This window comes from Dermacentor albipictus, chromosome 1, assembly GCF_038994185.2.
Source record: "Dermacentor albipictus isolate Rhodes 1998 colony chromosome 1, USDA_Dalb.pri_finalv2, whole genome shotgun sequence".
NCBI lineage: Eukaryota > Metazoa > Arthropoda > Arachnida > Ixodida > Ixodidae > Dermacentor > Dermacentor albipictus.
This window is the reverse complement of record NC_091821.1, coordinates 166,510,214-166,537,159: the sequence shown is the minus strand read 5'-3', so window position 1 is coordinate 166,537,159 and position 26,946 is coordinate 166,510,214. Positions and strand designations below refer to the sequence as shown.

Genomic DNA, 26,946 nt, shown 5'->3' with positions numbered 1-26,946 from the left:
GTCACACAGAAGCTTTTTCTTTCCCAAAACGTTCACGTTCCCTCCTTCTTATGTTTTTTCTCCCTTACGAGTGGAGCTGGAAAAAGGTGCTCGCGAAAAGAAAGAAAGAAAAAAAGAAAAAATGACGTGACTGAGACTTTGAAAATATCGAGTCAAAGTAATTTATTGCGCGTGTTCCTTAGTGCAAGCAGCTGATCACCGTATGTGTCATCGCGTCGATCTCAGTGCTGCTGCAATCCCAAGGGGGGCGCCCGCCCCCTTTTCGCACACTGCGCACCAATGTGGCGACGCTTCCGCAGTGCACCTGTAGCGGCGCTGGCGGCTTCTCTGCTGGTCACGCCGTGCCAGTTGACCGTGACCTCCTTGGGCGGCGGCGCACAAAGTGACGCGGGCCGCTGGCGCCACCAGGCTCATCGATAATTTCGTGACGGAGCGCCGGCAGTAAGCCGCTAGGTACACGTGCTTTGTCCGTCTCGCCGAAACTTCGCAACCTTGTGGGATGTAGGGCGGCCTTGCCTGTGGCGCTCACGATATCCAGCGGTGTGCGTGTGCGGGGTAGGATTGGAGGAAATAATAATTTGGAGCCAATAATTGCATTAACTAACCAACTAAATAAAGCAGACATATAAATGTTGAAATAGTCTTTTAGTAATTGTTTCTTTCTTTTTTTCTATTCTACATTGGAAAGTAGGCCACGACGCAAGGCAATTTCTGTGCGCTAATCAAGAAAAATGTCTTCCCACTCGCCCAATTCGCAATCCTTTTTGCGTTTAAGAGCCGGTCTATAGGATTTCTGAAAATGCGACGTTGCTCTATAGGCTCCGGGACCCGCTGAATTTTTTTTGCTCCTGTTCCCAAGCAATGGTACATCACCCCCTATACGCGAGTGTCTGGCGAAGAACCAAGCGCTTTTAACAACGATTTTATGGCAAAAAATAATTGAACTTATCAATCGAAACACGAACTTGAATAATAATGGAAAAGGGCGCATAGTTGCAAGCGAGGCTCTAAAAAAATTAGCGTTGCAGCTTTTTAAGAATTTCAAGAAATTGGAAGAACTGTGAGGTGTATTAAGCAACGGAGACTTCCGTGAATATAGCATGGCAGGTGTGTTGCCATGGAGAACATCATAAATAGTCATCTAAATGTTCCCGTCGCTGAAGCCGCAAAGCAGAATTCTCGAAAGAAACATTAACCGGTGAGCTTCGGAAAATTTAGATGGTCCTTGTGTGCGTTACTTTGCTTTGAATGCCTATGGTACAGTACCCATATCGGGGCATTGGCTAAGGAGTTAGTAGAGTTTCCAAGATATGCACTTTAAAGTACAACAACAGCAACAACAACTTGCTGGTTGATTAGCTATACCGATGCAGTTGTTTAAAATTATGTCGCTAGGAGTTATAGGGAGTCCGATGAAACAATTCATGTGTATCGCATTCCCAGTTTGTAAGCGATTCCAGACTCTACAGTTCAAACAGTTCTTCACTTCAGTTTCAGGACAGACATAAAGCTTCTCGCAACTCGAATGTCATTTTATTTTGGTGCACCCAATGACTTTGAATTCGGAACAAGCTTATAACAAGTAGCCGCAGTAAGAAAAAAAGATATTAAAGCAAGAGAAAGAAAAATGTCCGCATTTATGAGAAGCGACGTGTCCTGTTCTTTCGTACGTCTGCTTCTCTGTTTGCGCTATGCCACGATGGCTCTGTGGCTACATGGCGTTCAGCTGTGGAGCACGAGGTCCCGGGTTCGACTTGCCGGCTGTGGCGGCCGCATCCGGAGGCGGGCAGAAGGCAAAAACGCTCGTGCACCCCGCCTTGGGTGCATGTTAAAGAACTCCAGGTGGTCAAAACTAATCCGGAGTCTCCCACGTGGGCGTCTCTCATAGACCCTGGGAACTAGGGGCGTGCGAATGGTAATTTCTGAGACCGAATCGAATACGAATCGAACAGTACCAGAAGCGATTCAAATCGAATAATTTATGAGTAGTGAACAGTAGATCTCACCATTAATGTAAAATGATCGTTATGCACTAATATATTCATAACGCTAGCAAGTTTCTGTCATTGCATTGCACGTTATGAATCGTTGTTCATTGAAAGCACAACTGGAGCATGAGAAGCGAATAAGCAATTTATTTGCGTGCTCAGGACTCGTTGGTGAGTGCGATTGGTGAAGGCGGTTTACCAGTAAGCGGCTGTCTCCCGGAGCGAAATAGGGTACTGATCGACGTAACTTTTCGTATTTTGTGTCTATATATTAAGGCCGCCCGAATTAGATTTGTCGTACTCTTTGCTCCAATTTTATGCTTGATCACGCACAGTTGGGGATTTGAAATCGAAAAATATTTAAAATGTATTCATTTACGAATAGTAGCTGTTCGATTGGAAGACCGAATCGAATAGGATAATATTCTATTCGTTATTCTGAAGTTTCGAATGTTCGCACATCCCCAATTAGAACATTATAGAACCAGTCGTTATCCCCGTTTTCTTGAGCTTTGTCCCTACATGAATCGCTTTCGGATATCGGCTCTTGTTGGCGCTTGATTTTTACTTCTCACCAAACTGCCCGCATCTCTGTTGAGTCAAGATGTCGCGAGTGCCTTCACCGAAAACTTGCAGAGACAATAAGTTTACGCGAAGATGTGGCTACGTAGAATGCTCGTGATCAGGAAGGTTGTACTATTTGGCAAATGTTTCCCGAGTGAGCCGCATCCTGCTAGCGCATTGAGCGTAACGTAACTATGCAGCGTAAAAAGAGCGCCAACAGGATGTGTGACACTTCATTCGTTGCTTACACTTTCGCTGATGGCTGCAACAACGCGACTTAAAGCAAGGACTAAGAAAAGAAGGTGACACCACATGGCGCTGACTACAACCCCCCCTCCCGTTCTCTTCTTTTTTTTCCTCAGTCCAGTGTATTTAATCGCGCTGTTGCAACCATGAACGTATGCCAACTTGCCCGATTTTCCATCCTTCTGAACCCATTTCCGCTGGGTTTAGCCAATCTAGTGCGTATTGAAAATAATGTCTGCGAGAGTGATCGATCGACAATACGGCCCCCGGTCTTTTGCAAATGGGGAAAGGAACACTTTTACCATACCGTTTCGCAACGTTCCGCCGTCTTAGCTGAGAATATCGTCGCTTGTTTCTTGACAGTGCCCGTGCAGAAGGATCGTTCCTTTTGTAGCCAACAAAAGAAACACGTTTCGCTTTGTTCGACACAGTTACGGCGAGTTCGCTTGTTCCTTGCGTCTAATGGCGTTTCTAGTGCTGCAGTGGCTTACACCTGTGACACGGACGTATGTGGTGCTTGGAGGGAACAAAAGCCTCTATAGTAACTTGCCACTTCTAAAGATAGTGAAACTTCATTGTATCTTCGGTGGATGCAGCAAATTTATTGCATTTAAAATGACGGTCGCCAGGTTACAGCCCACAATTACGGCTATGCATTTATAGGCATACGTATACAGTATAGAGGCGTGTGTAACTGCATATTTATAGCTTTAACGGCGATCACCGCCGAAGGGGCACCACGTCTGACGCAAGCGCATATTATTAACACTACACGGACCACTACGCGGATGCAAGAAATTTGCAAAGTAATGCTGAGGAACAAGCAGCCCACTAAATGACAAACTGAAAGAGAGCGCTCCCTTTCCCTTATAGCGTTTCCTGTGCGGTTCTTTCTTTCTATCTCTTTTCATAAAACTGTCGAATATGTGAAGATTTAAAAAAAATGTATTCGCGTTTTTTTTCTTTTTTTTTTCTTAAATGTGTGCAGCGCTAATGAGTGGCAGTGCCGATATGCTACACCAGGTGATCATATTTAAGGTTTCCGGAATATCGCATGGGGCACTTGACATAATTCTCGCCGTTGAACTGGATTATTAGAACACTCGGACATTACTATACTAACACGAGAAATCAAAACACATATTCAACTAATTAAAAAAATTCAATAACTATCTTTTTAATTAATTATCTTACGGCACATATTGCAATTTACGAATTGTAGCCGGTGAGTTTGCAAGACGTTACTTATCCACTTGAAAAGAATATCTAGGATGTGACCATTTTCGAGATATTATTTCCCAAAATGTGGGACGAAATACAAGGGCGTTCCAGTTACTTTTGAGCTTTGATGCATAAAATAACGTTTTAAAATATTAGATCGAACAAGAATGCCTACTTTACGGCGAGTTTGATGGCCCATATCTCCGAACTGATGTCGTTCTGGAAATTCAATCCAAGTGGATGCGCCTTGCAAGGAAATCGGCTACAATTCGTAAGTTGCAATACGCGTACGTAAAGTAATCCATTAAGAAGTTAATTTGTGATATTTTTGTTAGCAGAAAATTTTTTTTTCGATTTCTCGTGCAAGTGGTGGCCGCCTCTCTGCATAATCCAGCGCTAGGACTAGAATTATGTTATCTGCATCGCGTGACGCTTAAAAAATGCTACAAAGCTTAGAAATCATCATCCCATGTATGCTGATGCCTTTCCGCGAGTTCTTGGACTCAGCTTCATTGACCCTTTACGCTTTCCACTAAACTGTAGCGCTCGAGCTCCTGTCACTTGCGCTTTCGTTTGTTTCTCCTTTCCGCGCGCGCTTGTAATTATGCAGCATCTTATAGTCTCGTGCACGGGAGGGCGCATGCGGTCATGTTCGAGCGGCGGTCGGACCATGTTATGGGGTCGTATAACAGCGGAAAGCGCGCGAGCGGCAAGCCCCGTTATGTGCATGCCCGTGGCTGTGTATTCACTTGCGGGGTCCGTGCCTATAGTTTACGACGCTTTCGGAGATGTATCCGCGTGCAGCGCATGTCAACAACACGACGTCCAACTTGGTTCTCAAGACTTTCCTCTCTTTGAGGCCGCCCATGCCATAAGTAACTCATGACGAAGACTCGCAGCCAGGGACGCAAACACATCGATGATCAACCCTGCCGGATTTTGCTTAAAAATTACTTTCCGGATGGAACGTATAACGTGCTATCTATACATCTGTATATGCGTTGACATAGGTTGTATTGCATTTGATACAGGTTTGCATTTATTGTACGCGGCATATATCGTGACGGGATATTCTATGCGAAAATAAATATTAATCAATAGCTAACGCACGCATTCGCGGCAGGGAAGGGCGTTGTGCAGTTGTCGGAATGAGGCCTCGCGCATTGGCAGCGCCCGTGTTCGTCTTGCGTAACAACGCCGTGTATCTGCAAAGAGCGAGCCCGCGTCTCTCAAGAAAAACGGTCGCACTGTCGTGTTTCTAGAAAAATTCGGCGATTTTCGCCTTCGGCACTCTAGCATTCACGGCCCCGTCCACTACCGTTACGTGTATATATAATGCAAGGGCAACTGTCTCCCTTCCTAATCCGACCGGCAGCGGCGGTCACACTCGCCCTCCAGGGCCGCTCTGCATATGGGCGTGGCAGGGTGGTGGGGGTATACGCGTACGTAGGCGTCCTGTAGCGCTCGCAGGGGGCTGCCATTGAATCTGTGCCCTAGGCTGGTCAAGAGAAGCGCGCGCCTCTTTGTCATCGATCGCCGCGCCGGCTTCGTCCGGCTACACGGAACGTGCACTCACATAAGTGCAAGCCGCAGCAGCTGGGCCCCGGCGTTTCGCCTCCCCCCTACCGGCCGCGGTTCGATATTCCGCGCGTAGTGCCAGAGCACCACGTGGGCCGCCGCAGTACGTGTCGTCCGGGACACCGCCCGCCGACAAGCGCCGCGGTCGCCACCCGCCTTCGGCTCAGTGCGCGCTATACGGTCCGGACCTCTGCACCCGTGCATGAGAGCCCAGTGGAGGCGTAGTCGCGAGGAACCGGAGAACCAACCCGCAAGTCCGTCGACAAGAAAAGTATGAAGACGGCGCTGCACTTTCGAGGTCACCGTAGACGATAGCCGTCGCGTTTTTTGTTATCTGTGCGGATGGTTATATTGATGGCAGTGACCAATGTTTCTCGGCCTACATGTTAGGTTGGAACGTGAAGGTTCAACGCCACAATCCATTATTTAGAAGGTTCAAGACTGCCCGAGCGACGACTCCGTGAACGTGCACTTGCCGCCAGTTTAGTAGCAAGACCGGATCCAAATACTGCGTCAACATCGCTGACTGAAAACGAGTGAAAGGCTTCCCGTTGTCCGCGTTTATCATGCCGATCAATCTCGCAGTGAGTATCGAAGCAGGTCCGAACGTGAATGCTGTGAGCATCTCCGTTATAGTGATCTGACCAAATTATGCTGTCTGCCTAAACAGCGGTAATGTGTCTGGGGAAAAACTACTCCTTATGTTCCCACGAATTTAGTGCTTTCGCCGACTTACTGAAACTTGTAACTCGGAGCATCGATTGCTGTGGCTCAACGGAGTGCTCGCACGACATGATTGCTATATATAGGATAGCTGGTATATAGAGTGCTGCAGAGCGCTGCTTTTCCGTTACTGGCAACTTCCTCTCTCTCCGCATATATATATATATATATATATATATATATATATATTCACACACGCTGTCTTCTCCACTTTTATACCTGCCTGAGCTTCGGAAACGTTAACGATTTCATGATCTAGCGTGCCATATCTCATATTTCAATGGCCAGACCTCACGCCTCAGCGTACCGTTATCTTGCTCGCTTTTGCGTCTGTCAACTTTCTTCCTCTTTTTGCCGGGTTGTGCACTCAGTATTGCTGCTCCCCATTTTAATCGTCAATTTTATATTTCGTCCGTAAAAAGAGAGGGGCTTCCACCTCATATCTGCGGGCTGGCGTCGGCGCTTTGAACCCGCGCATCACGAGAGCTGGACGAGGCGTGCTCTTGTTCTCGCAGCATGTCGCGCGGACCTTGATCCCAGGAGTGGCGCACGGGCGGTAAGCCAGCGCGCTGCTTGCTAAATGCGTCTCGAGGCTTACGACGCAGTCGAGCTCCGCCTGTGGCGCGCCGACTGGCCCGTGCGTGCGCTGTGGATGCGGTCGCCGCAAGACGCTGCTGTTCTTTATTCAGCCGCGGTCGGCGCTTGTCTGCTAAGGGCACTGAACAGAGGAGCGCGCAGCTTCTTCCGCCGCCGTGTGTGCGCCCTTGGGTCGCGGCCAGTCTCTTGTCTGGTCAGGCTCAGTTCCTCGTCTCCCGTCGCGCTGTGTTGCGTCCCAAAGGGTGGAGATGCTGACGCCGTCTTGAAGTAGTGCTGCGGGAGACCCCACCACGTCCTCGTCAAAACTCGGCGTCTGCCTCTCCGCGTAGCTCCAAAGGTTTCCTTCTGCTTCCTCTCGGCCTATAGCATCTTTAATATCACCCTAGGGAGCGTGGCACCGCGCAACACTTCCGTGCAGCGATTTTGCGCCGAGAACACCTTTGCCCTTGCGTTTTAAGGTGGTGCGAGCTCGCCTTTCTCCCGCTCGGGAAGAGCCTTTGTGGTGTGCCCCTTGGGACGCCTATTGAAGCCATTCTGCGACTTGTGCCTGTCCTGTTCTCTGCTGCTGTATACGGCTGCACATTTTGCCTGCAAGCAAGTGTATTGCTTTCCATCCAGTGTAGGTGCTCGGAACCTTCTGCAGTTTTATTGCAAAAAAAAAAAAAGCGCTGCGGCACAAGGACAGAGCCTCCTCAGCGTCGGTTGCTCGACATTATTCCGCGGGCAGCGCAGGCATTTGCAGGGCTGTGCGCTGCTGAGGCGGCAGAAAGTCTTCACTTGGCTATGATACGGATGCCACAGAGCCCGCTGGTAAGTCGTACGTCCGGTTCGATCTGGAGTGACGAGGGACGAATTTAGAGAAAGTGCCTGCAGGTGTCCCTTTGTCGCCTTCAGGCACTTTTATGGTGAAATATTATTTTTATTCTTAAGTTTTTTTTTCTTGCGTGCATATTCGTACTACAGCAATTTAGTGCATACCTAATGAACTGGACCATCGCGATTTTATATGTTCATTTTGAGGATGTAGACGGAATATGTATGCTGTGCGTATCTCATATGCAGCGCTCGAGACTCGCTTATGTGGCATGTTATACGCGCGTCCAGAATATCGTCTTATTAGCAGTCGCAAATTCGTCCGCCCAGATAACTGCCTGGAATATCTTATACCAGACGACGCGGCAACCCGCGTCCTTTTATTGTGCGTGTATGACTAAATTTGCTTCCTTTCAATATTTCGCTATTGGTTGCACTCATAAGAGATATTAATTGTACTCTAAGCACTGCTTATCCACTGGTAGGCGTCTTCACTGTTGTTTCACTCGTCATGACTGGCCGCGACGCCTGTTCTTAGGAACCGTTTTGTGGCATGTATACAGCTTTGCCAATTCAGGTTAAAATGTGCTAATTATTTCATGCGTAAAAATGGTTTGTAAGAACTATAGCTGAAAAGTCCTGATATCGAACGTGATGAGGGAAGGCGCCGACAAATGACAAACATTTGTTCTCTGATTCACAATACTGTTTACGTGCGCACCGATAATTCGTAAAACTTGCTCAAAGGAGAATAATATGACACGAACGCAATGAAAAAGGCGAACACGATATGCCAAATCGATATAATGATGTCAGCTCAGAAGCAGCTAGCCCCTCTTGCGATTCGTATGAATGGGCACGTGCGGGCCAACTTGAGTAGCGATGGTGGTGATAGCAAAGGCGGACACCAGGCAGTTCGTTCTTACGAATGAGAAATAGCTTTGTGAATCCAGCCCCAATTTCCATCTTGCACCCTTTCAGAAGCAGCCGACGCGGTGACCCATTTTTTTTTCTCCTAGTGTGTTTCATTGCCGATGTCCCTGATGTTGAGGGCGGCGGGAGCTGAAGCGGCGGCTGAGCGCGCGTTGGCCGAAGCCGAACGGTCCGTCTCCTCACCAGACTGGCTCGGTGCCACGGCGACGGGCCAGCGTCCGAAATAGCCGTCGCCTCAATGTGGGGAGGAGGGCTCGAAATGCTTCCGGTCTGCGCACGCTTAAACCGACCAACAACTAGGATGGTTACTTGTAAACGAAAAACTTTCTCAATTAGCTGGCCCCGCGAGGCCTTCGCACAACGCCTAAGAAAACCTCCTGCAAATGAGGGGAAAGAAAAAAAGAAATATCCACTGCAGGCATACTGTGCCTGCGCTGGAAGTCGCACTCATTGTTCATTCACGAGGGAAGCACGCCGGGTGGGCACATGTGAAGTTTTTCTTGTGTATAAAGTGTACCGGTCGTGGGTATGTGAAGCGAGAAGATAATTGCAAACACAAGGACAGGGCTATTATTGAAAAAATTAAATCGCGGGGTTTTACGTGCCAAAACCACTTTCTGATTACGAGGCACGCCGTAGTGGAGGACTCTGGAAATTTCGACCACCTGGGGTTCTTTAACGTGCACCTGAATTTAAGTACACGATATGCAGCCGCCGTGGCCGGGCTTCGATCCCGCGACCTCGTGCTCAGCAGCCCAACACAATAGCCACTGAGCAACCACGGCGGGTAAGGGCTATTATGATATTTGGAAGTGAGGTAATGGCAGCCGTCTATTTTTACTTGCAGGCACCAGTTATCGGAGGACGATCTTGCACTATCATTCCACCTGAGTAAATAACTAGGTCCGAATTCACGAAAGCTTTTCGGTCGTAAGGACTGTTTGCCATTAGCTGGCCGCGTTCCCTAATATATGTCGGACATCACGATTGGCTGACATCTGCTCTTACGAACAGTTCTAGCGTAAGAACTTCTTTTTTAATACGGACCCTGGGTCGTATTTACCAAGCTTATCGTTCGTACGTAAGTGCTCTATGCCACTGGCTGGCCGCCTTCGCTAATGATTTGTTGTTACGTTTCAACACCACAAAGGCGTTGATTGGACGTTTAACACAAGTCAAATCACCAACCATCCATCAGCGCCTATCCAGAGGTCAACACCGCGTGGACACCAACTGAAAGGGTTCCACGAAAGACCCTCACCCCGCCCTTTACCTGGCAGCCTGAGCGAAGGGGGAAAAAAATGGGGAATAATGTCGACGACTTGATAGGCGCAGGTTGCTTTCTTGCCACATATTCCAAACCAGTCTCTACAGAGGCGGAGTTACTGCGGGTTATTCCAAGCATGGGCGTGGTATCACGACGGAGTCGACGATGGTGATTTGCTGCTGGACAGTCTTCATATTCCCTAGTCGACTCGCCTAGGGAAGACGACTGCATCAAAAGCCAAGACTTTTTGAGAGTGAGGACAGAGGGTCCTGATGTGAACTTGGACGTTTAACTTGCTCCTGCATGGAGTGGGCTTCCGTACGGGAGCCGTGTAACTATAAGCTAAATAAGCCCTTTTTCCTTCATTTTCTACAACTTGACGTAGTAGTCGGTGGGCTTGGTGGATTCCACGCCCTGAACGCCACTCTAGCCGCAACAATGTCCTGCATCAGGATTAGCTGGAATTTGCTCTTAAGAATAAATCTAGCGTAAAAGCTTTTTTTCTTTGTGCGCGTGAATACCCAGTCATTATTGCGGGTTTGCTTTGTCTGTCTGTCTGTTCCGTTACGCTGACGACGACAGTTGTCATCGACATAAATCTGTCGTCGTCAGGCCGCCTCCTTATCCTTTGCTTCACTATCGCTGCAGGGCGAAGAAAAAAATCCGAGGACACCTAAGCACTTATAAGTTGTGAATGCGAAAACATTAATTTCCACTTGCACGCTGCTGAGCGGCCCTTCGAGTTACGAACTCCTCGCGGGCAAGCGAGCGCGTTGAGATGCTTGGCAAACCAACCCCTCCTAGATAGCACTAGGCCGGTACACTTCGATCCGTGACGTTATGCTACCTTTCCCGACTGTCATAGAATCTAATGGGGGCGCTCCCTAGTAAGCTGCGGAGATTATGAGGTCATCGCTTTCGTCACGTCGAGCTTGACGTCGAATATTTCGGCCCAAGTAGCATGATGTCGTAAAGCAGAGTGCACACGCCTGCTATCTAGGAGGCGCTGGTCTAGCTAGCCTAGTGGCTGAGAGACAGTTTCTGAGCGTGGGGTCGTAGGTTCGAAACTCACTACCGCCGACGTTTTTCCTTTCGAATTTATTATGGTTTTTATTCATTAACTTGCTTATAGCGATTACCGAGGTGAAGTTAGAACGCAGGCGAGATCGAGCATACGCTGCCAAGGGACCCCTCTCCGCTCACGCAACACCTGGCGCGCCAGCGTGGCAGCAGGTTTCCCCTTTCGCCCGCTCTGCTCCCTCGACGCGTAGCAGCCACTGGGAATGTAGGTGCCGTTTCGCTGCTACAGACACCGACGTTCACGCTCAATGAGCCATTTGATGCTTTCGCATAAAAAAACTCTTGTCCATGAACGCCTCTAACGCTGACACTGCCGGCGGCACCCAGCTAACGTTACCCAAGCTGTTAAAGAAAAAAAAAATTTAAAGAACGCGGTGCAAGATACAACTATAAGACCTACGGTGTTAGGTTGTCAGATGTTTGAAGAACTCCGTAGATCTTAAAATTGTATCTTGCACGGTGTTTTCTAAATGCTTTTTTTTTCTTCTTCTTTGAACAGTTTGGTTAACGTTAGCTGGCATATAGTAATGGTCCAGGCCCCGAAGACTCAGAAAGCTCTTACTCTAGAATTCTTCGTGAGGTCAAATTCCAGCCGATCGTGATGCTGGACCTCTTAGCGAAGGCGACCTACCAATGACGAAGAACACTTACGAATGTAACGCTTTGTGAATTCGGCCCCAAAGGTATATGATTATGACAAGGACAGCTGCAGCGCAGGCGGCAGTGCTTGGTTACTACGATGCGGCCGCTTGAAATGCTTTGACTACCGCAACAAGTTCTCAGCGTGCTGTGTGCCTGCTTTGGTTTCTGCTAATAAGCAACCAAAATCTGCGCTGTCATTCGCTTCCTCAAGTACGTCATCGCCAGCTCACGGCAGTGTGGCGTTCGCTGTGCACGGAAATGTGCAGTGACGGCAGTGCCTGCGGCTAGCAGTGCATGTGAGCGATGAAGCTCACGCACGAACCTCGCTAGCGGGCACTCCCCGGCTCAAGTGCGACGCATTCTGTACTGCTAGAGCATTTCCTATTGGTTCTGGAATGACTTCCGAGATACTGTGAGGCTGAGGACCACGCACGGTATCTTTGATCTTGCAGGACGTGCCCTGAGCTTCAGCCGGAGCGTCAGAAGGTACGCCGCCTCTCTTCCACGTTTTGCCCCGCTAATGACTGTATACGCATACTGTAAGGGCCACACATGCCCGAGTGCCCAGACGAGTGTAGTGCACACGCAACGCTCAATGGCTGGCTCGCGTCGTGGGACCCCAGCTGCGTGGTGAGCAGCTTCCTGTTCTGCCCTCCCGCGCGAGCCCAAACACCGACGTCTGTGCGGCTCTTGTGCTTTCAGAAAAGCTCACCGTCCTTACTTGCCCCTCAGTCCTTTTGAATGGGGGCGCCCTGCTGAAAAGAGATGAAACGGTCGCTTTTCATTTCTTCCTGTTTTTTTTTTCTCTTTTTCTCGGGGCACTTAGAGGAGAGGGCGGCAGGCGGGGTAAGAGTGTGGTTCTCGGCGCCATTTGCATGCGAGGGGCCAGCATGCTTCGATCTGCATGCAGTCCCATCTGATGCAGTCCTACGGACGAAGTCGATTTTGGAGTGACTTCTGACGGTGACTTCGTCGACGGTGTCTGCTATATGAATAGCTTTATCTGAATGGATTGGAATAGGTACAAAGCGACTCTGCAGCGGACGGAAAATAGTGCAGAGAACATACAATGACAGCACACTCAAACAAATAATAACAACAAGGGGGTATCAGAATGAGACAACATTGGTGATAACCTACGCGTCATCACTGGCTCTATAGCCTCACGTCCTGGCGCCACGCTCCCGCGCGGCGCGCGCTGTTGCCGCGAGCATTAGCACGGCGGTAATAATTTTGCGTTTAGCGGTGTCATTGTCGCGGCAAAGCCAGTACGCTGTCTCCGACTTTTGCATCCACAAGGTGTAGCTCTTCTTCACCGTGAAGCGGCTCGCAGAATTAAAAAAAAAGAAAGAAGGGGGAAAGGATGAATTAACAAAGCATTTTGTTCGTAACTACTCTTGGCCATTGGCCGGCTCCCTTCGCCAATGTTATGTCCAACATCACTATTGGCTGACATCTGCTCTTCCGAACAGTTCTAATGCAATTAAGACAGTTAAGAGCTACGTCACGTGAGAAACTACAGATTTTGTTAACGTGAATCTGAGTACATTGCAAACAAGAACATAAAAAAGAAGGATTGATGGGGAATGAGTTAGAAAAAGCGCATGTACGATGTTTAGACAAGGCCATTTTTGTGAGACACAGGTGGAAGAGAAGGCAGTCTCGACAGAAAGGTAGCGGACGCCGAGTTTTTAAGAAAGGAAACGCAGGCAAGACAGATGACAATTACACTCTTAAAACGGTTGCAACTTGGGGTGTATATTTGCCCACAACGATAGTCGTCATCTGCCTTGCTTGCGTTTCCTTTCTTGAAAACTCGGCGCTCGCTGCTTTCTTGTGGAGAATGCTGTGTCACGCTGATAACGCGCAAGCCGTTCGTGACTTGGAAGTACCGGGTTCGCAGCACGAAAGAAAGGAAATGCGGGCAAGGTAGATGACAACTATTGTTGTGGGACAAGGTAAGTCCCAAAGAGTGTAAATACTTTAAAGAGTGCATTGCACTCTAAAAAACATTTACACGCTTTGGGGTGTATATTTGCCACACAACGATAATCGTATCCGTCTTGCCCGCATTCCCTTCCTTGAAAACGCTGTGGTCGTTACTTTCCTGTCAAAAATTCTCTGTCATGCTGATAACGCGCATGCCGTTCGTGACTTGGAAGTACCGGGCGCGCAGCGTTAAAGAACTCTATGTTCACACCCTTTGAGTCGTATCTTGCCACGCAGCAATAAACGTCATCTGTCTTGTCCGCATTTCCTTTCTTTAACGCTGCGAGCCCGGTACCCCCCAGTAACGAACGACATGCGCGTTATCAGCATGACATAGCATCCCCGACAGGAAAGTAGCGAGCGCGGCGTTTTCAAGGAAGGAAACGCAAGCAAGGCAGATGACGATTATCGTTGTGTGGCAGAGATACACCCCAAGGGGTGTAACTTTGCATAAGAGTGGAGTGTGTTGTGGGACAAATATACGCCCCAAAGGATGCGACCGTTTTAAAAGTATACTCTTAAAAACGTTTACGCACTTTGGGGCTTATCTTGTCCTACAACGATAATCGTTCATCTCGATTTCTTGCGTTTGCTTTCTTGAAAACGCCGCGCCCGCTACTTTCGTGTCGAGAATGCAGTCATTAAACGAAATGCGGGCAAGACAGATAACGATTATTGTTGTGGGACAGGGCCGGTATTTTGTAGCGATGCCTTTTCCGATTCTATTCTTTTTTCAGACTTTTCGCGCTTGGCCAGAGGTCAGAGCGACGGTCTGCCCACATTATCAATGGGATCGGGCGGCCGTGTGTGGTGGATGATAAGAATAGCATAAAATAAGGCATAAGGCATCGCTACTAAATAGCGGACCAGGATACAACCCAAGGGATGTAAACTTTTTAAAGAGTGTAATAACCTCAATCCCCCTCCCATTCAATAAACACTTCCGACTAGTGCTTCTGACGCACCTGTCTGAAAGACATCCCGCATATACTATGTTAAACTGTGTATTCGTAATTACATTCGAAATTACCAGGAAAACCATACCAAATGACTTAGCCGTCAAAGCAATTCATGTGTGCAAATATGCGCGGCACTGAAATTTACTGATAGTATTTAAGAACGACACATCAGTAATATTCACAAGTGCGCCTATTGATGTCACATATTTTTCACCGCCTTGATAAAACCATACGACGAAATCCCTCCCATACGACGAAATCCCTCCCAATAACTCAGCTGTGCACGCTGACCACACTTCCGTGTCCCCTGTCCTCTCCACCAATGAAAGCAACATAGGAACAAGTATTCCGGCATAACACATTAGTGTCCCTGAATACGAGTAGGCGATGCGATCAGCACTCGTGAAGCATTCCGCGCGCGAATCTTGCTTGGAGGCGAATCACGGAGCACGGAGCGTCGCGCGGAGGCGGAGGCACGCCAGGCGCCGCCATCTTCGGCAGAAGCAGATCGCCCGCGCATGCGCGCTGCGCTGAATCAATACTGGCGTCTGACGCGCCGCGACGCCGCTTCGTTTCAGGTTGTCTCGCCGGGTTCCGTGTTCTTGGTAAGGTTTTGAACAGCGTTTCGTCATCGAAAACGTAATTTAGGCAACGAAACCGCGCCCCGTTGACCTGCGTAGAAGCAACCAAGCATATCGGCCGTTAAGAGCATCGACACAACTCTTCGGCGCCGGCGAACTCGTCGCCTCTTCGAAGGGATCGTCTCGGCGATGTAGGCTGCTTCTTTAAGCTGCACAAGCGGCCGGTAACCATGGTTACTGAAGGAGAACAGCAGGTAAATTCATTTTGAACTGTATCGCGCGATGTAATGAGTTGCCATCCTCTCGTGCACAGAGCTACGTACACTGCCTGGTGTACGTAGCTGTGTTACGAGCGCTTGTAGCTTCGCGGTCATGTAAACACGCGGATGCATTTGCGGACCGGAGCTTGCGGAAGCGCTTTGATTGGGAGAACAAGCCAGCCTTGCTCAGTGGGCGTGCACCTTTTTGGGCTTCGGCAAATGGCATGTATTCGTAATCTGCTGGAAAGATGGCTTGGAGCAGTTGGTTCTGCAGTTCGCATGAACGTCAACCAGGCAGTCTTTTTTTTTCTTTTGTTCTTTTTGCACATTTGCGCAGGCCGCAACTGCATGTGTCGAGCGCTCGTTTTCGGATCACCGCTGATAGACGTGTCCCGAAGGCCGTATTATAGCGGAATGCGCTTATCCGGTGATACCCAGCAAAAGTTCGTAGATCCTGGCCCGCTGAATCACTGTGCGCGTTCGCGCCCAGAGGAAATCGGCGCTACTAATAGGAAATAGCGGAGAGGGCGAGTGCATCGCACGGGCGCGCGCATTCGTACAGCTACGCGGTGTTATCGTAAACCGCGCGTTTTATCTGGCACATTAGTAGGTCGGATCTTGCTCTGGATAAAGCGTGACCGCCTTTCTTCCCACGCCACGTCGGTGGCACCTGCGCGCTGTAGTTTATATACAGCCTAGGCATGGGCATCTCCAAGTGGCTGCTAATCAACATGCAGCGTTCATCACGGCACGTTGTTTAGTGAGAACCAAGAGGAGTGTCTTATTATTTTTTGGCTAAGATTTCTGTTCCAAAGCATCCACGTGTGCGGCGATTCGGTGGCTGTCGAGCAAAAGTTTCACTTGCCCATCAGTACCATCGTTTGCATTTTATATCCCTCGAAAAGTTATATTTTGTTTTTAAGCCTATAAGGTTATTATTGGGGTTTTTTATGGCTTTTCTCCCGGCATAAGACGTTGATCGTTGGCGAAAATATGCCCATAAAAACTATACTAACCCAGGTGAAAATGTTTAGCTGTTGAAACTGTATTATTGCACAATTTCCGTTCCACAACCATGCGAATCCTGCAGAAGACATGTACAAGCTGGGAGCTGGACAGGGAACATGTTAAAAGCAATCGTTGTCATCTGAGAATGCAAAAGCATGAATGGCAGCACCAGGTATTGGGGATCATAGACTCCGATAACTTTTTAAGAAAATGACAATTCTTGAAAGGTTACACTTGACTTCTGGCCGGGGCTTTGCCCTTTTGGCTTTGCTGTGTAGCTTCCATATGCTAGCGGAGACAAAAAGGAAGATAAAGCGGGGTATCGGTGCAGTAACTCCACCTATATATAGTTAAAGGATTAGAGAAATTTATGCGGCATGAGATTCATGGGACGACATTCTTTAATATTGAGGCCATTATATGATTAGTTAGAAAAGTGTTTCAGTGCTCCTTTAATGTCAACTAGAATATTTGCTAGCCCTGTTTGCAGTGTAATACATACTGCTGTCTTCCTGTCTCATAATGTTACATCTAACATTTTTCGTTCCATCACTCGTTGCACTGCCCTCTTCTCCAGATTCCATCCTTTTTAAGTTCCTGCCCCATGTATCGGTAGGATGCAATGATTGCGCACTTTGGCTTCATCATACCCAGTGGTAACTCACCTCCCCAGCGGGCAATGCTGTCCGTGAGGGCAGACGTTATAATGAAGCATATAACAAAGCAAACTCTGCTGCCCCTTCAACTACGTCATAACAAGGTTTTACTGTATCTGTTGAAATCTGCCACTTGCATTGAGAAAAGCAGTTGGATTGTAGTAAGCACAATATTTTTTCTAAAAATGAAATCTGTGGCCAAGATATGTGCAGTTTAATTAAATTTGTTATTCTCCAGAGAAAAACACACATAGAAAACTCCAAATTGTTTAGTATAATTAACCTTGAACGTTTATAATACAGGACATAGTTTATAAGAGGACCACAGAAATTTTATTGAAAGGGGTAGAGGAAGTGTTTTTTTGTGTCGGACAATTTCTAGACAGCAAATTCAGCAGGTGTTAAAAGCATGCCTATAACATTGTCAAATTTGAATGTCAGAAAATACTAAAAGTCAATGAAATATTATGGGGTGACCTTTTGGGATCAGCCATTCAAATTTGTCACAGCAGTCATGTGATTTGCCTGTGTGATCACAACCATGCACAAATTCCCAAGATGTTATGATGGGCTATATCATGTGCTTGTCACTGGCTTTGAGTTCTAGCTGTGCAAGGTAATTACTAGGGGTGTTTGAATAGCAAAATTTCTGAATTGAATATGAATGTCTGAGAAAAGACTACCTTTGAATATCGAATCGACTTCAGAATATTCTGCTTCTAAATAAAGTAAAATAGAAAGGCTGTGAGGGTATCTGTTTGGTTAAAAAGAAGGCATATTTACATCAATTCGTAGATGTATTGCTGTTCAGACTAGGAGTTCCGGTCAGCTGAGGAGTTTGTAGGTGAGAAACAACTGAAAGGCGAATGATATCTGCCACACCATCACAATGACAGAAATGAAAGACAGGAAAGGGCACTTCACCAGATGTGTGTAGAGTGCTGTGATTGTTGAAGGATTGAAGTGCAATGGTACAGAACCACACAACCTTTTTAAAGGATGCAAAATTGGTGGGAGTGTTCATTTAATAAATTGCTTTGCCGAGATTGAAGAAAAAGTTTGTAATCTGCTCTAATATGAGGCATCCTTATTGAATGACTGAAAATTACTGAGCAGGAGTTAGCTACTCTATGCAATTGCTCAGCAACTAGTGCCTCTCAACGACCTCAGCTTCCTTACACTGGAATCGGTCTGGGCAGTAACCATTTGCATCTGTTCCTCACTGTAGACTCCAATTAGTGCTGCTGTGCCTTATATTCAAACCAAAGCAATATTCAATAACATCGAATAGTGAATTCTCTAAGATGAATAGCAATGACTGTTTTATTCGTATTCAAAATTTAAAATATTCACACACCCCGAGTAATTAGTAATGATGAAAGGGAGTCTAAATCAGCATATCAGGTAATAGGTGCACAGTGATTGCAAGCTGAATGGTTTTGGCAACTGTCATATTCAGTAAAACCATGAATGTCATTGCAGGTATTGCAAAACACATCTGTGTGTCAACAACAACAACAACAACAACAATAATAATAATAATAGTTTATTTCCATCTTGAATAAAAACAAAGAGAGACCTATGACAGTCTACACAGTGCGAAACATACAGACATACAGGAACATTTTTGTTGGCTTTCTTTCCGAAGTAGATGTCTTCATAGTTAGCACCAGAAAGGATTCTTTTGTTCATTGAGGTTATGGTCAGGGCTAGTGAATGTTTTCTCAAATCAATGCAACAGTACTGGTAACAGTTACGCATCGTTAAGCTGTTTGCAGGTGTTCTTTTGGCTGTTTAGAATGCTTGAAGATTGGTGTCATTACAGTAGACCTTGCCTGCCTAGTAGGGAGAACTTCGTAAGCCTAGCTAACTGGCAGACCAACGTGTGAGAAAAACAGGCCCTCAAAAAGCGTGGAATCCCAAGTCATGCCAATTTCACGGAATCTTTGGAGAGAGGCTGTACCTGCTCAAGGCCATTGCTGGCTTGCCCCTATGCCGGCTGTCGAGACATTCAGTTGTGTGGGTTTGCCATGGGCACTAGCTTGGTTAGTGGCAGAGATGGATGCAGATGAGTCCCAGAATCTAAGGCACAGTGGTGCGTTTTCTGCTTTCTATGGATGGATCTATGTTGTTTTCTCATCCGTGGCTGCAATTGTGAGTTATCTGCGTGGAGGCTCATCTCACCTGGAAGCTTTGCCTGTGTTTCCACCAGAAATCACCAATGAAGGGTTGGAGGAGCGCTTACATTTAGTGGTGAGACTGTAGTTTGCAGTTGCAGCTAATGGCTCTTTGCTGCATGCCTGTGGGTTTGGTGAAACTGTATTGAATCCTTTTACTACAGATAGCTTGTGCTCCTGAAATGTAAGCACCGACTCTGCATTTGCTTCACGTGATGCATAGATGGCTGGTCCTTGCTATCTGGTCCAATAATTTCTGCTTCTGGCTTTCAAGAGCGATATTAATTTCCACAAACTTGCTAATACTTTTCGCATCATATGAAGTTCTGTGGTACTTGCAACATTATGTGTATCTCTGGCTGCTGAGTATAACTGTACAATTGATTTATTCCTTTATTTATAATTTTATTATTGGAGCTGTGAATATTGTGTAATGCAGTGGAATTTGTTTTTGCACACTTATTACTCTATTAATTCTTTGTAATATCAGCTGCTTAAAATTTTAAGTTGAGATTCGCATTTGGTTGAGTGTTGTCAAATCATTGCTACGGCTACCTATGGCTGAATAATTTTATGCAGACCAAAGGCTGCTGAGAACCATCCTTTTAGTGCTAGGGCCCATAGAGTTTTTATAAAGGAACATTAACTGCGTTCCTTATGTTGCTGGAAAATTTGGCCATCTCATTGACTGGTCAGCACAGGGGAAAAGACTAGCTTTTTACCACACTTTGCTTCTGATTATGCATTTGCACTTTCAAATTATGTGTCTCAATTAATGCTGTGTATTTTGGTTTATTTGTGGATTGATGTAGGTGAACTATTTATGTTTTCATAGTGGTGGTGGAGCTGGTGGTTCTCAATCTGGTCTAATATGCAAAAGCTCCTGAGACCACTTGGGCACTGTATACAATGAACAAAAAGTGCACATCATTTATGAGCACTGAATATTGGAAAAATAAGTGATACATATGGCAGGGCCTGTTGACTTATTCAGAGTGAGACAGTACTACTAAATTGGAGAGGCCTTATGCAGTGCATGTCTGAATAAGTGCACAGCCTTTTACATGAAAAGATGGAGAACGCTTGAGCTTTACCTTTAAGAGTGGAACACGATAGCATTCAAAGATCCCTGACTGCTTTCCACGCTTTCCGGCAACTGGAGTGTATATAACTGCAATGTTTACTGGGAAATGCTGGCCCCGAACGCTATGCACGAAGGCAGGCTTTTTGGTAGAAATGCGGCCCCTTGCGTGGGCCACGATGTGGTGGGGCAAGCTCCATCTGGAGGTATTGCAAGGAACTGGGCGCACCACTCTATGGCCCCTGATATACTCGCATGCCGGCACATGCAAATGGCAGATGCCGTGGCCGGTCTATGAATGGTGGAAATGCTGGAAAAGTGGTTTCTTTGAGTTTTTGCGTAACAAAATATGTTTTCTCGTATAGTCAAATTACAATCTGATGCTATCATGTCTGTAGGTTGTGTGTAAGTCATGCTCACAGTGGTCATACGATTTTTCTTTGTATTTTAGCTTCAGAAATTCAGTATGTTTAGTAGCTATATCATGTGTTTGCAAGCTGTAGGTGTACCTCCTAGTGACGACAAAAAGTTATTTTCTCCCACCTTCATTTCCCTTTTCCGTTATTATGAATATGAGGTGTATTGCAAATTTAACCATAATTTATCAATACTTCTACAGTTTGTGGATAATAAAAAAATGTTCTGTTAAATTTTTTCTAGTCTTTGCTTCACTGTCTGTTGGGATCATAGGATTGTTACTAAATATCATGCCCCTCCTGTTCACATTATTCTTCTCACTTTCGGCATGCTAGCATTTTGGGCTGTTTCCCGAGATATCAACATTAATTGCCTGAAATATTAGACACAATCTTTCATAGTGGCTATTACTGACAAAAATATCACCCATGTGTAGGAGTGTGACGGCTAAGCTTGGCCATTTAGAGAATTTACAAAAAATTTAATGATAAACAGATGTAGTCTGATGTTAAAAATTTAGATGCTGGGACTTTCTTAGCAGAATAATTGTCTTAAATATTATATAGGTTTTGAAACACAAGATCTCACTGTCAAAGTATGCAGTAAGTTTCCTTGCATTGTTCTTTCTTCCAAAGCTTGAAAAAACTGTTGTCGCAAAGTAGTACTGGAGCACTGCTTTTCCCACTTGAATATGATTTTCAAAGTGTGTGTCCTGCACATTTACCACAATGGCATCGGCACTTGCGTGCCTTAGCTACTGCTAAGAAATCCCAGCAATCTTGGCTTCTCCTTTATGGAAAGAAGAGCACAGCGCTGATGAATTCATTGAGGCAAGGTGATGACACAACTGAACAAACTTGAGTTTGGCAACCCAGTCTGGAGCATATGAATAGATGGTTGGCTGAGAGCAGCATATTATTATAAGATACCAGAAGGACAGGTGCAGGTGTGGTGGATCGTATTGAACTCAATGTGCTTAAATGAATGAATGGCAGCACAGCATTTCTCTCCAGTAATTCTTGTAACATAAAAGGCAGGTTGAGTCTGTGCTAGGGGCTGTAAATACAGTATGCTCACTCTGTGTGCACTTCTTTAGCATCTACTTGTATATAGGGTCCTGCTTGATTGCTAAAAGAACCTGCTTGATTGCTAAAAGAACTGTTGTTCATGCCTGTATGAGTGTTGTTTCAAAATGTAAAGTGCCCAAGCTTTACTAAGCATTTATGCAGGGCTGCTTCAGCACTGACTTCTTATAGGTATGCTTCATTTTATTGTGCCAGGGTTTTTTGGCATAACATGCAACTTGTGAAATTTTTTTGTCTCATGCAGACTGATGGCAACGCCAGCTTCCTGCGGGCTGCTCGTGCTGGGAACTTGGAAAAAGTGCTTGATTACCTCAAGGGCAGCATAGACATCAACACAAGCAATGCAGTAAGCTGATTCCTGGCTCTGTTAAAGGGTGACCCTAGCTAAAATTAGCCAGGCTTTAAATAAGTACTGATCCAAGTTGCAGGTTATAAAAATGATATGGGGCTGTTTGCTGTGACCTTGCGCACTTCAGAGTATTTTTTGGCATTCTGTCTAATTAGTGGGTTGGCTAAGATTAATTATTTGTCTTCTGAAACCTAGATATTTTTTGGCTTTGTTTACATGATAAAGTATTAGAATCATTGCATTACCTTTCACATAGTTAATATATATTTGTTTGCCGATCTAGGATAGAAGATGTGTGAAAGTATCAAGTTATACTGTGATAGTTGGCTTGCATGATGCTATCACACTGCCTTCAAGTAGGCTTTGAATTGGGGAACTTGATTCTGTATCAGTGCGACAGGAAAGAAGTTATATACGTGTCTGTGACAAACTGTCAGTCACGCTTCTAGCATCGTATTGCACCTTGAAGCGGCATGCATTGTTTTGCCATGTTTATTAGCTGTTATGCACTGATGTTTGTCACCGATGATTAGTAGAGCTCAATTGCTTCCACTTAGGTGATGGACCAGGAGAGGAGTCAGGCTGTTTCATTTCCAGCGAATTTGTGCGGATTATTATTGTGACTGACAGATTAGCCACAGTGGTGTAATTTTATACTTTAGCTACTTTCTGTTCAGCATGGAAGAAAAGACTAAGTGGTAGATAGTGTGGTGCAAATAACTGACATTAATAATTTCGAAGTATGTCTAAATCTTTAACATGTTCACATAGTCGCAGAAATCTGTTTAAAATTTTCATTTATAACGTTTATTATTGATTTTTGACCATGACCATTAATTTCATTGACTGTTTTAACATAGCTGAAGAAATCAATGATGAATGCACAGTAACCTTGGCATGTAACTGAATAAATAGAATACAATAAACTACCCTAAATTGTACAAGATCACTGACAATGCCGTTGCATTAGTTTTATTTATGTAGATTGCAACAGTGCTTTTTAAAAAGCCTGGTTAATAAGATTTAGGACTCCCTGTATACAAAACGTGTACAATTTCATATATGAGGTTGCTTTATGAACAGTTTGTAGGGGGCTTAGGGACATGCAGCTTTGTGTATTCTAGGTGTCAAACCTTGATATAATGAACACAGTGTAAAAATTATCAGATATGATGAAGTAAATCTAAAATTTGGTTATCCATGCATTATTTTAATGTGTATTCTACTGCTATAGAATGAAACCGAAATTCAAGATCTTAGACAATATTGATTATGACATAGTGAATATTTGTTCATTTGCAGCTTAAAATGTATTCTGGCACTGAAAATGTCAAATAATCAGCAACGGCAGCTTGAAATGGCACATTTAGGATGTGCTTGTGCAATTTAGCCAGAGGCTTCAGCTTGCCTACCGATCCCATATGATCACACCATTTCCATGGTTGTGTAATAATGACACTGCAAAGCATATGTGTGTAATTTAATGTTGTTCATGTGCCACATATTCGTACGGCAAGCCATGAACAGGCCATTAACAGGCCATTAAAATTGACTGGGGGACCCTTTGCTGGCCTGTTAGAGGCATCATCCCTGTGTTCTTTTTGGCTCATATTGATTCATATACTTACAGCAAATATTGGATATAATGAAGGTAGTATCATGTTGGATGTGTTTTTTAATTCTAGTGCAGAAGTAATGAAAATAATGCATTTGGCCATGCAACTTGCAGCAGTGATTGGCAGCTAAAGCAGTGCGATGTTGAGCATGAGATTGTGTTCACTGCAGCTGGATTACTGGGGAGGATCATCTGTTCACGAAGAGTTGGTGCTTGTCGAAGAATCCTAGCTGGTTAAAATTATTCTGAAGCCTCTACCACAGCATCTCCCATAACATAACTGTAAAAGCTGAAACATTCTGAGTAAATCACTTGTGCATCAACATGTTGCGTAACAGCACTAAACTAGTAATATGTTGCACTTATATGCAGAATGGGCTCAATGCACTCCACCTGGCTGCTAAGGAAGGCCACGTCAACGTGGTTAGTGAACTGCTCAAGCGTGGAGCTAACGTCAATGCTACCACGAAGGTAGGTATCAACAATGTCTTTGGCATTATTTGGCAAAAAGTGTTGATTGATGATAGTCTCTTAATTTCGTTAGTACTGCTTTGTTTTGAATGAAAATTACTGTTAATATGTACTTCACAGCTTTTCTTTCCTTGTTTTTTTTTTTCCTATGTAAGTGTGGTAATAATTGTGGAAATGTATTGACAAAGTGTCATTGCACTGGTACTGCATCTGTATATTTTCCTTGTGCAACACATTTTTTCCCACTGCTTGGGAGCTTCTGTGTGCCATTATTTTCTTGAGTTCCTTCCTATTCTTCATATTTTAATTTTTTTCATCTTATCCTGTCCTTCACGTTAGCTCCTTGAATCCTGATTTGGACCATTGGCTTCTTGGTCCTGCTACCTTGTCACCTTTGGCCAACCTTGTTTCCTTTTGTCCTCAACTTCTCTGTATGCTTCTTCCAAGTGGTATTGCAGCAGTACACGGCCAGAGGATTTGTCTTTTCCATTGAACATTGATTCTAATGTCTGCTGTGTTACATCCCCCATCATCATCCCCCATCAGTGCACACATCCACATTCGTATCCTCATTTCAGTTAGTTGGAGTTTTTAAATATTAAACTTTTCTGCTGGAAACGTTTGTGAATCTGTGTTGCTTGTTTGTACTAAATCCATGAGAGCTGATTAATCTGTTCAATGCCATTTAAATTGAGTTTTCTTTTATGCTCTTCCTGCATTTTCATAGCGTTATAGCATCATCTGTTATGAGCTTGTTTATGCCTTGCTGTGTCATCCTCTGTACAGTTCACTAGAGGGAACTTAATCATTGGTGACAGTCTACATTGGGCATTGCTGGTGATGATGTTCATAAATGTATTTGCAAAGAATCCTCACAGGTAGCAGAATATAAGTATCGAGGTGAAATGCTGCGGATAGCAAGTGGACCCAGTGCACATAACTGGGTCGTTTGAACGTCATGTGGTGAAGTCCAAATAATTCACAATGTTGCAAGTAACCTTGGAAGTGTGGGTGCCCAGGATGTTGCAGTAGTTGGTGGAAAGCCTCAAGTTTTCTGATGGTCTTTGCGTAAGCAGACTTGAGTGATTTCTCTGAAAACTTCAGCATCAGATAAAGGTTAAATTTGGAAATCCTTGTGGGACCTTTAGGGTTAAACAGTTCTGACAGCTCACATTGTTCTTAATTTATGCCTACTAAGAATTTGCATAGATGTGCTAAAGCTTATTGAGGTTGTTCTTTCTTAACCATTATTTCTGCTGAAAGTCTTTTAGTTTACTTTTGAAATTGATGTGCATTGTGCAAATGTTTAGGAACAGCATAGTTTGAAACAAGCCAAACGGGAAAGATGGTAGAATGACAGGTTTCTCTGCTGCAGGTGGCACATTTTTTAACTACTTAAAGGCTAGATGTTCATGAAGAAATGAAATGTATTTCTGGAAGTCCTTAAGCAGTGTACAACAGATTGACTCTTCTGCCTTTTGGAGGATTCCAGGATAGTAATGATGCATGCAGATAAGGCTTCATTTATAACTAATCATTAACCAAACATGTTCAGCAATTTTTCTTTTTATAAGTAATCATTAAAAATATAATTGCGGTAAGAATACCAATTCTAGATGTTTCAGTGCAGTGCACTTGTTCATGGGTGCAAAAATTATGTTGTAATTAGCCAAAGAATTGTGAATGGTCATTAATTTAACAGTTTTCCTTGCTGTCACTAAACTTGCGCAACTAGGAATAGGCTCCTTTTGTTTCTTTTGTAGATGCCAGTGCTCTCTACCTTGCTTTGCAGATAATAATAATAATAATAATAATAATAATAATAATAATAATAATAATAATAATAATAATAATAATAATAATAATAATAATAATAATAATAATAATAATAATAATAATAACGATGATGATGCTGGCTGCATTGTGTGTGCTCATAATGGTGAATGAGACACGTTTTCTGTAGTGTCATTATTAAATTATCGCTCCATATTTGGTGAAGTGTAGCTTTTGACAGTGCATGCTGTACTTGGAAGTGTGAATTCTTCAGGGATGCACTGGAGGGGCTGCTTATATGGTAGTAAGGAATGTTGTATAGGCAGACATCTTATGCCTGTTTTCTTTTGTTTTCCTGCGCTTGACACACCTAGCTGCTGCCTGTCCACAGCCACACCCAAATTTGAAAGTGGGAGCGCTCAAATTCCTGCATTTGAGTGTCCCCGCGCTTATTTGGGCAGACTATATTTAGATGTACTTTCCACAGAACACTTATGCGTTGAGGTAAGAGATGGCAGATGGAATCACGCATGTGTGCTGAACTCCTGCTTACTAGGCTGTGCGCTGAAGTACGTGTTGTGCAGTACTCATTGTTCTTCCTGGACACAATGGAGGCATATGAAGAAACTCAGTATCTCTGATCTCAGTCATTAGTGGTGGCACAAAGGACGCCAAAGATGGCATTAAGTGCCGCAAGGCAAGTTCAAACAAACAGCAAACAGAGAGATCACACACAATGCAACCTAAGGGTGTCTACAAAGCAGACAGCTGAGGCAAATGCACATCGCCTCAGTGTGATGGGGGGCGAGCTTGTTTTAAAGAGGCTGCAAGCAAGAAATTCTGCAAGATTTTTTAAAATTTTGGGTTTATAGA

At 45.0% G+C, this 26,946-nt stretch overlaps 1 protein-coding gene across 21 annotated transcripts in view; it reads left to right on the top strand.

The window, feature by feature from the left end:
- LOC135911558 (uncharacterized) overlaps positions 1 to 26,946 on the top strand; it is a 412,939-nt gene that overhangs the window by 79,425 nt on the left and 306,568 nt on the right. For 12 of the 21 annotated variants that reach the window (XM_065443897.1, XM_065443905.1, XM_070528848.1 and 9 more), the window contains exons 1-3: positions 19,149 to 19,358; positions 22,110 to 22,211; positions 24,202 to 24,300. In XM_065443897.1, coding sequence (XP_065299969.1) covers positions 19,164 to 19,358; positions 22,110 to 22,211; positions 24,202 to 24,300 — 396 coding nt within the window. In that variant the 5' untranslated portion in view covers positions 19,149 to 19,163. Of the gene's footprint in view, positions 1 to 5,935; positions 6,182 to 7,570; positions 7,728 to 15,097; positions 15,436 to 19,148; positions 19,359 to 22,109; positions 22,212 to 24,201; positions 24,301 to 26,946 lie in introns of those variants that run through there. The other 9 variants (XM_070528859.1, XM_070528854.1, XM_070528861.1 and 6 more) reach the window with 4 other exon arrangements.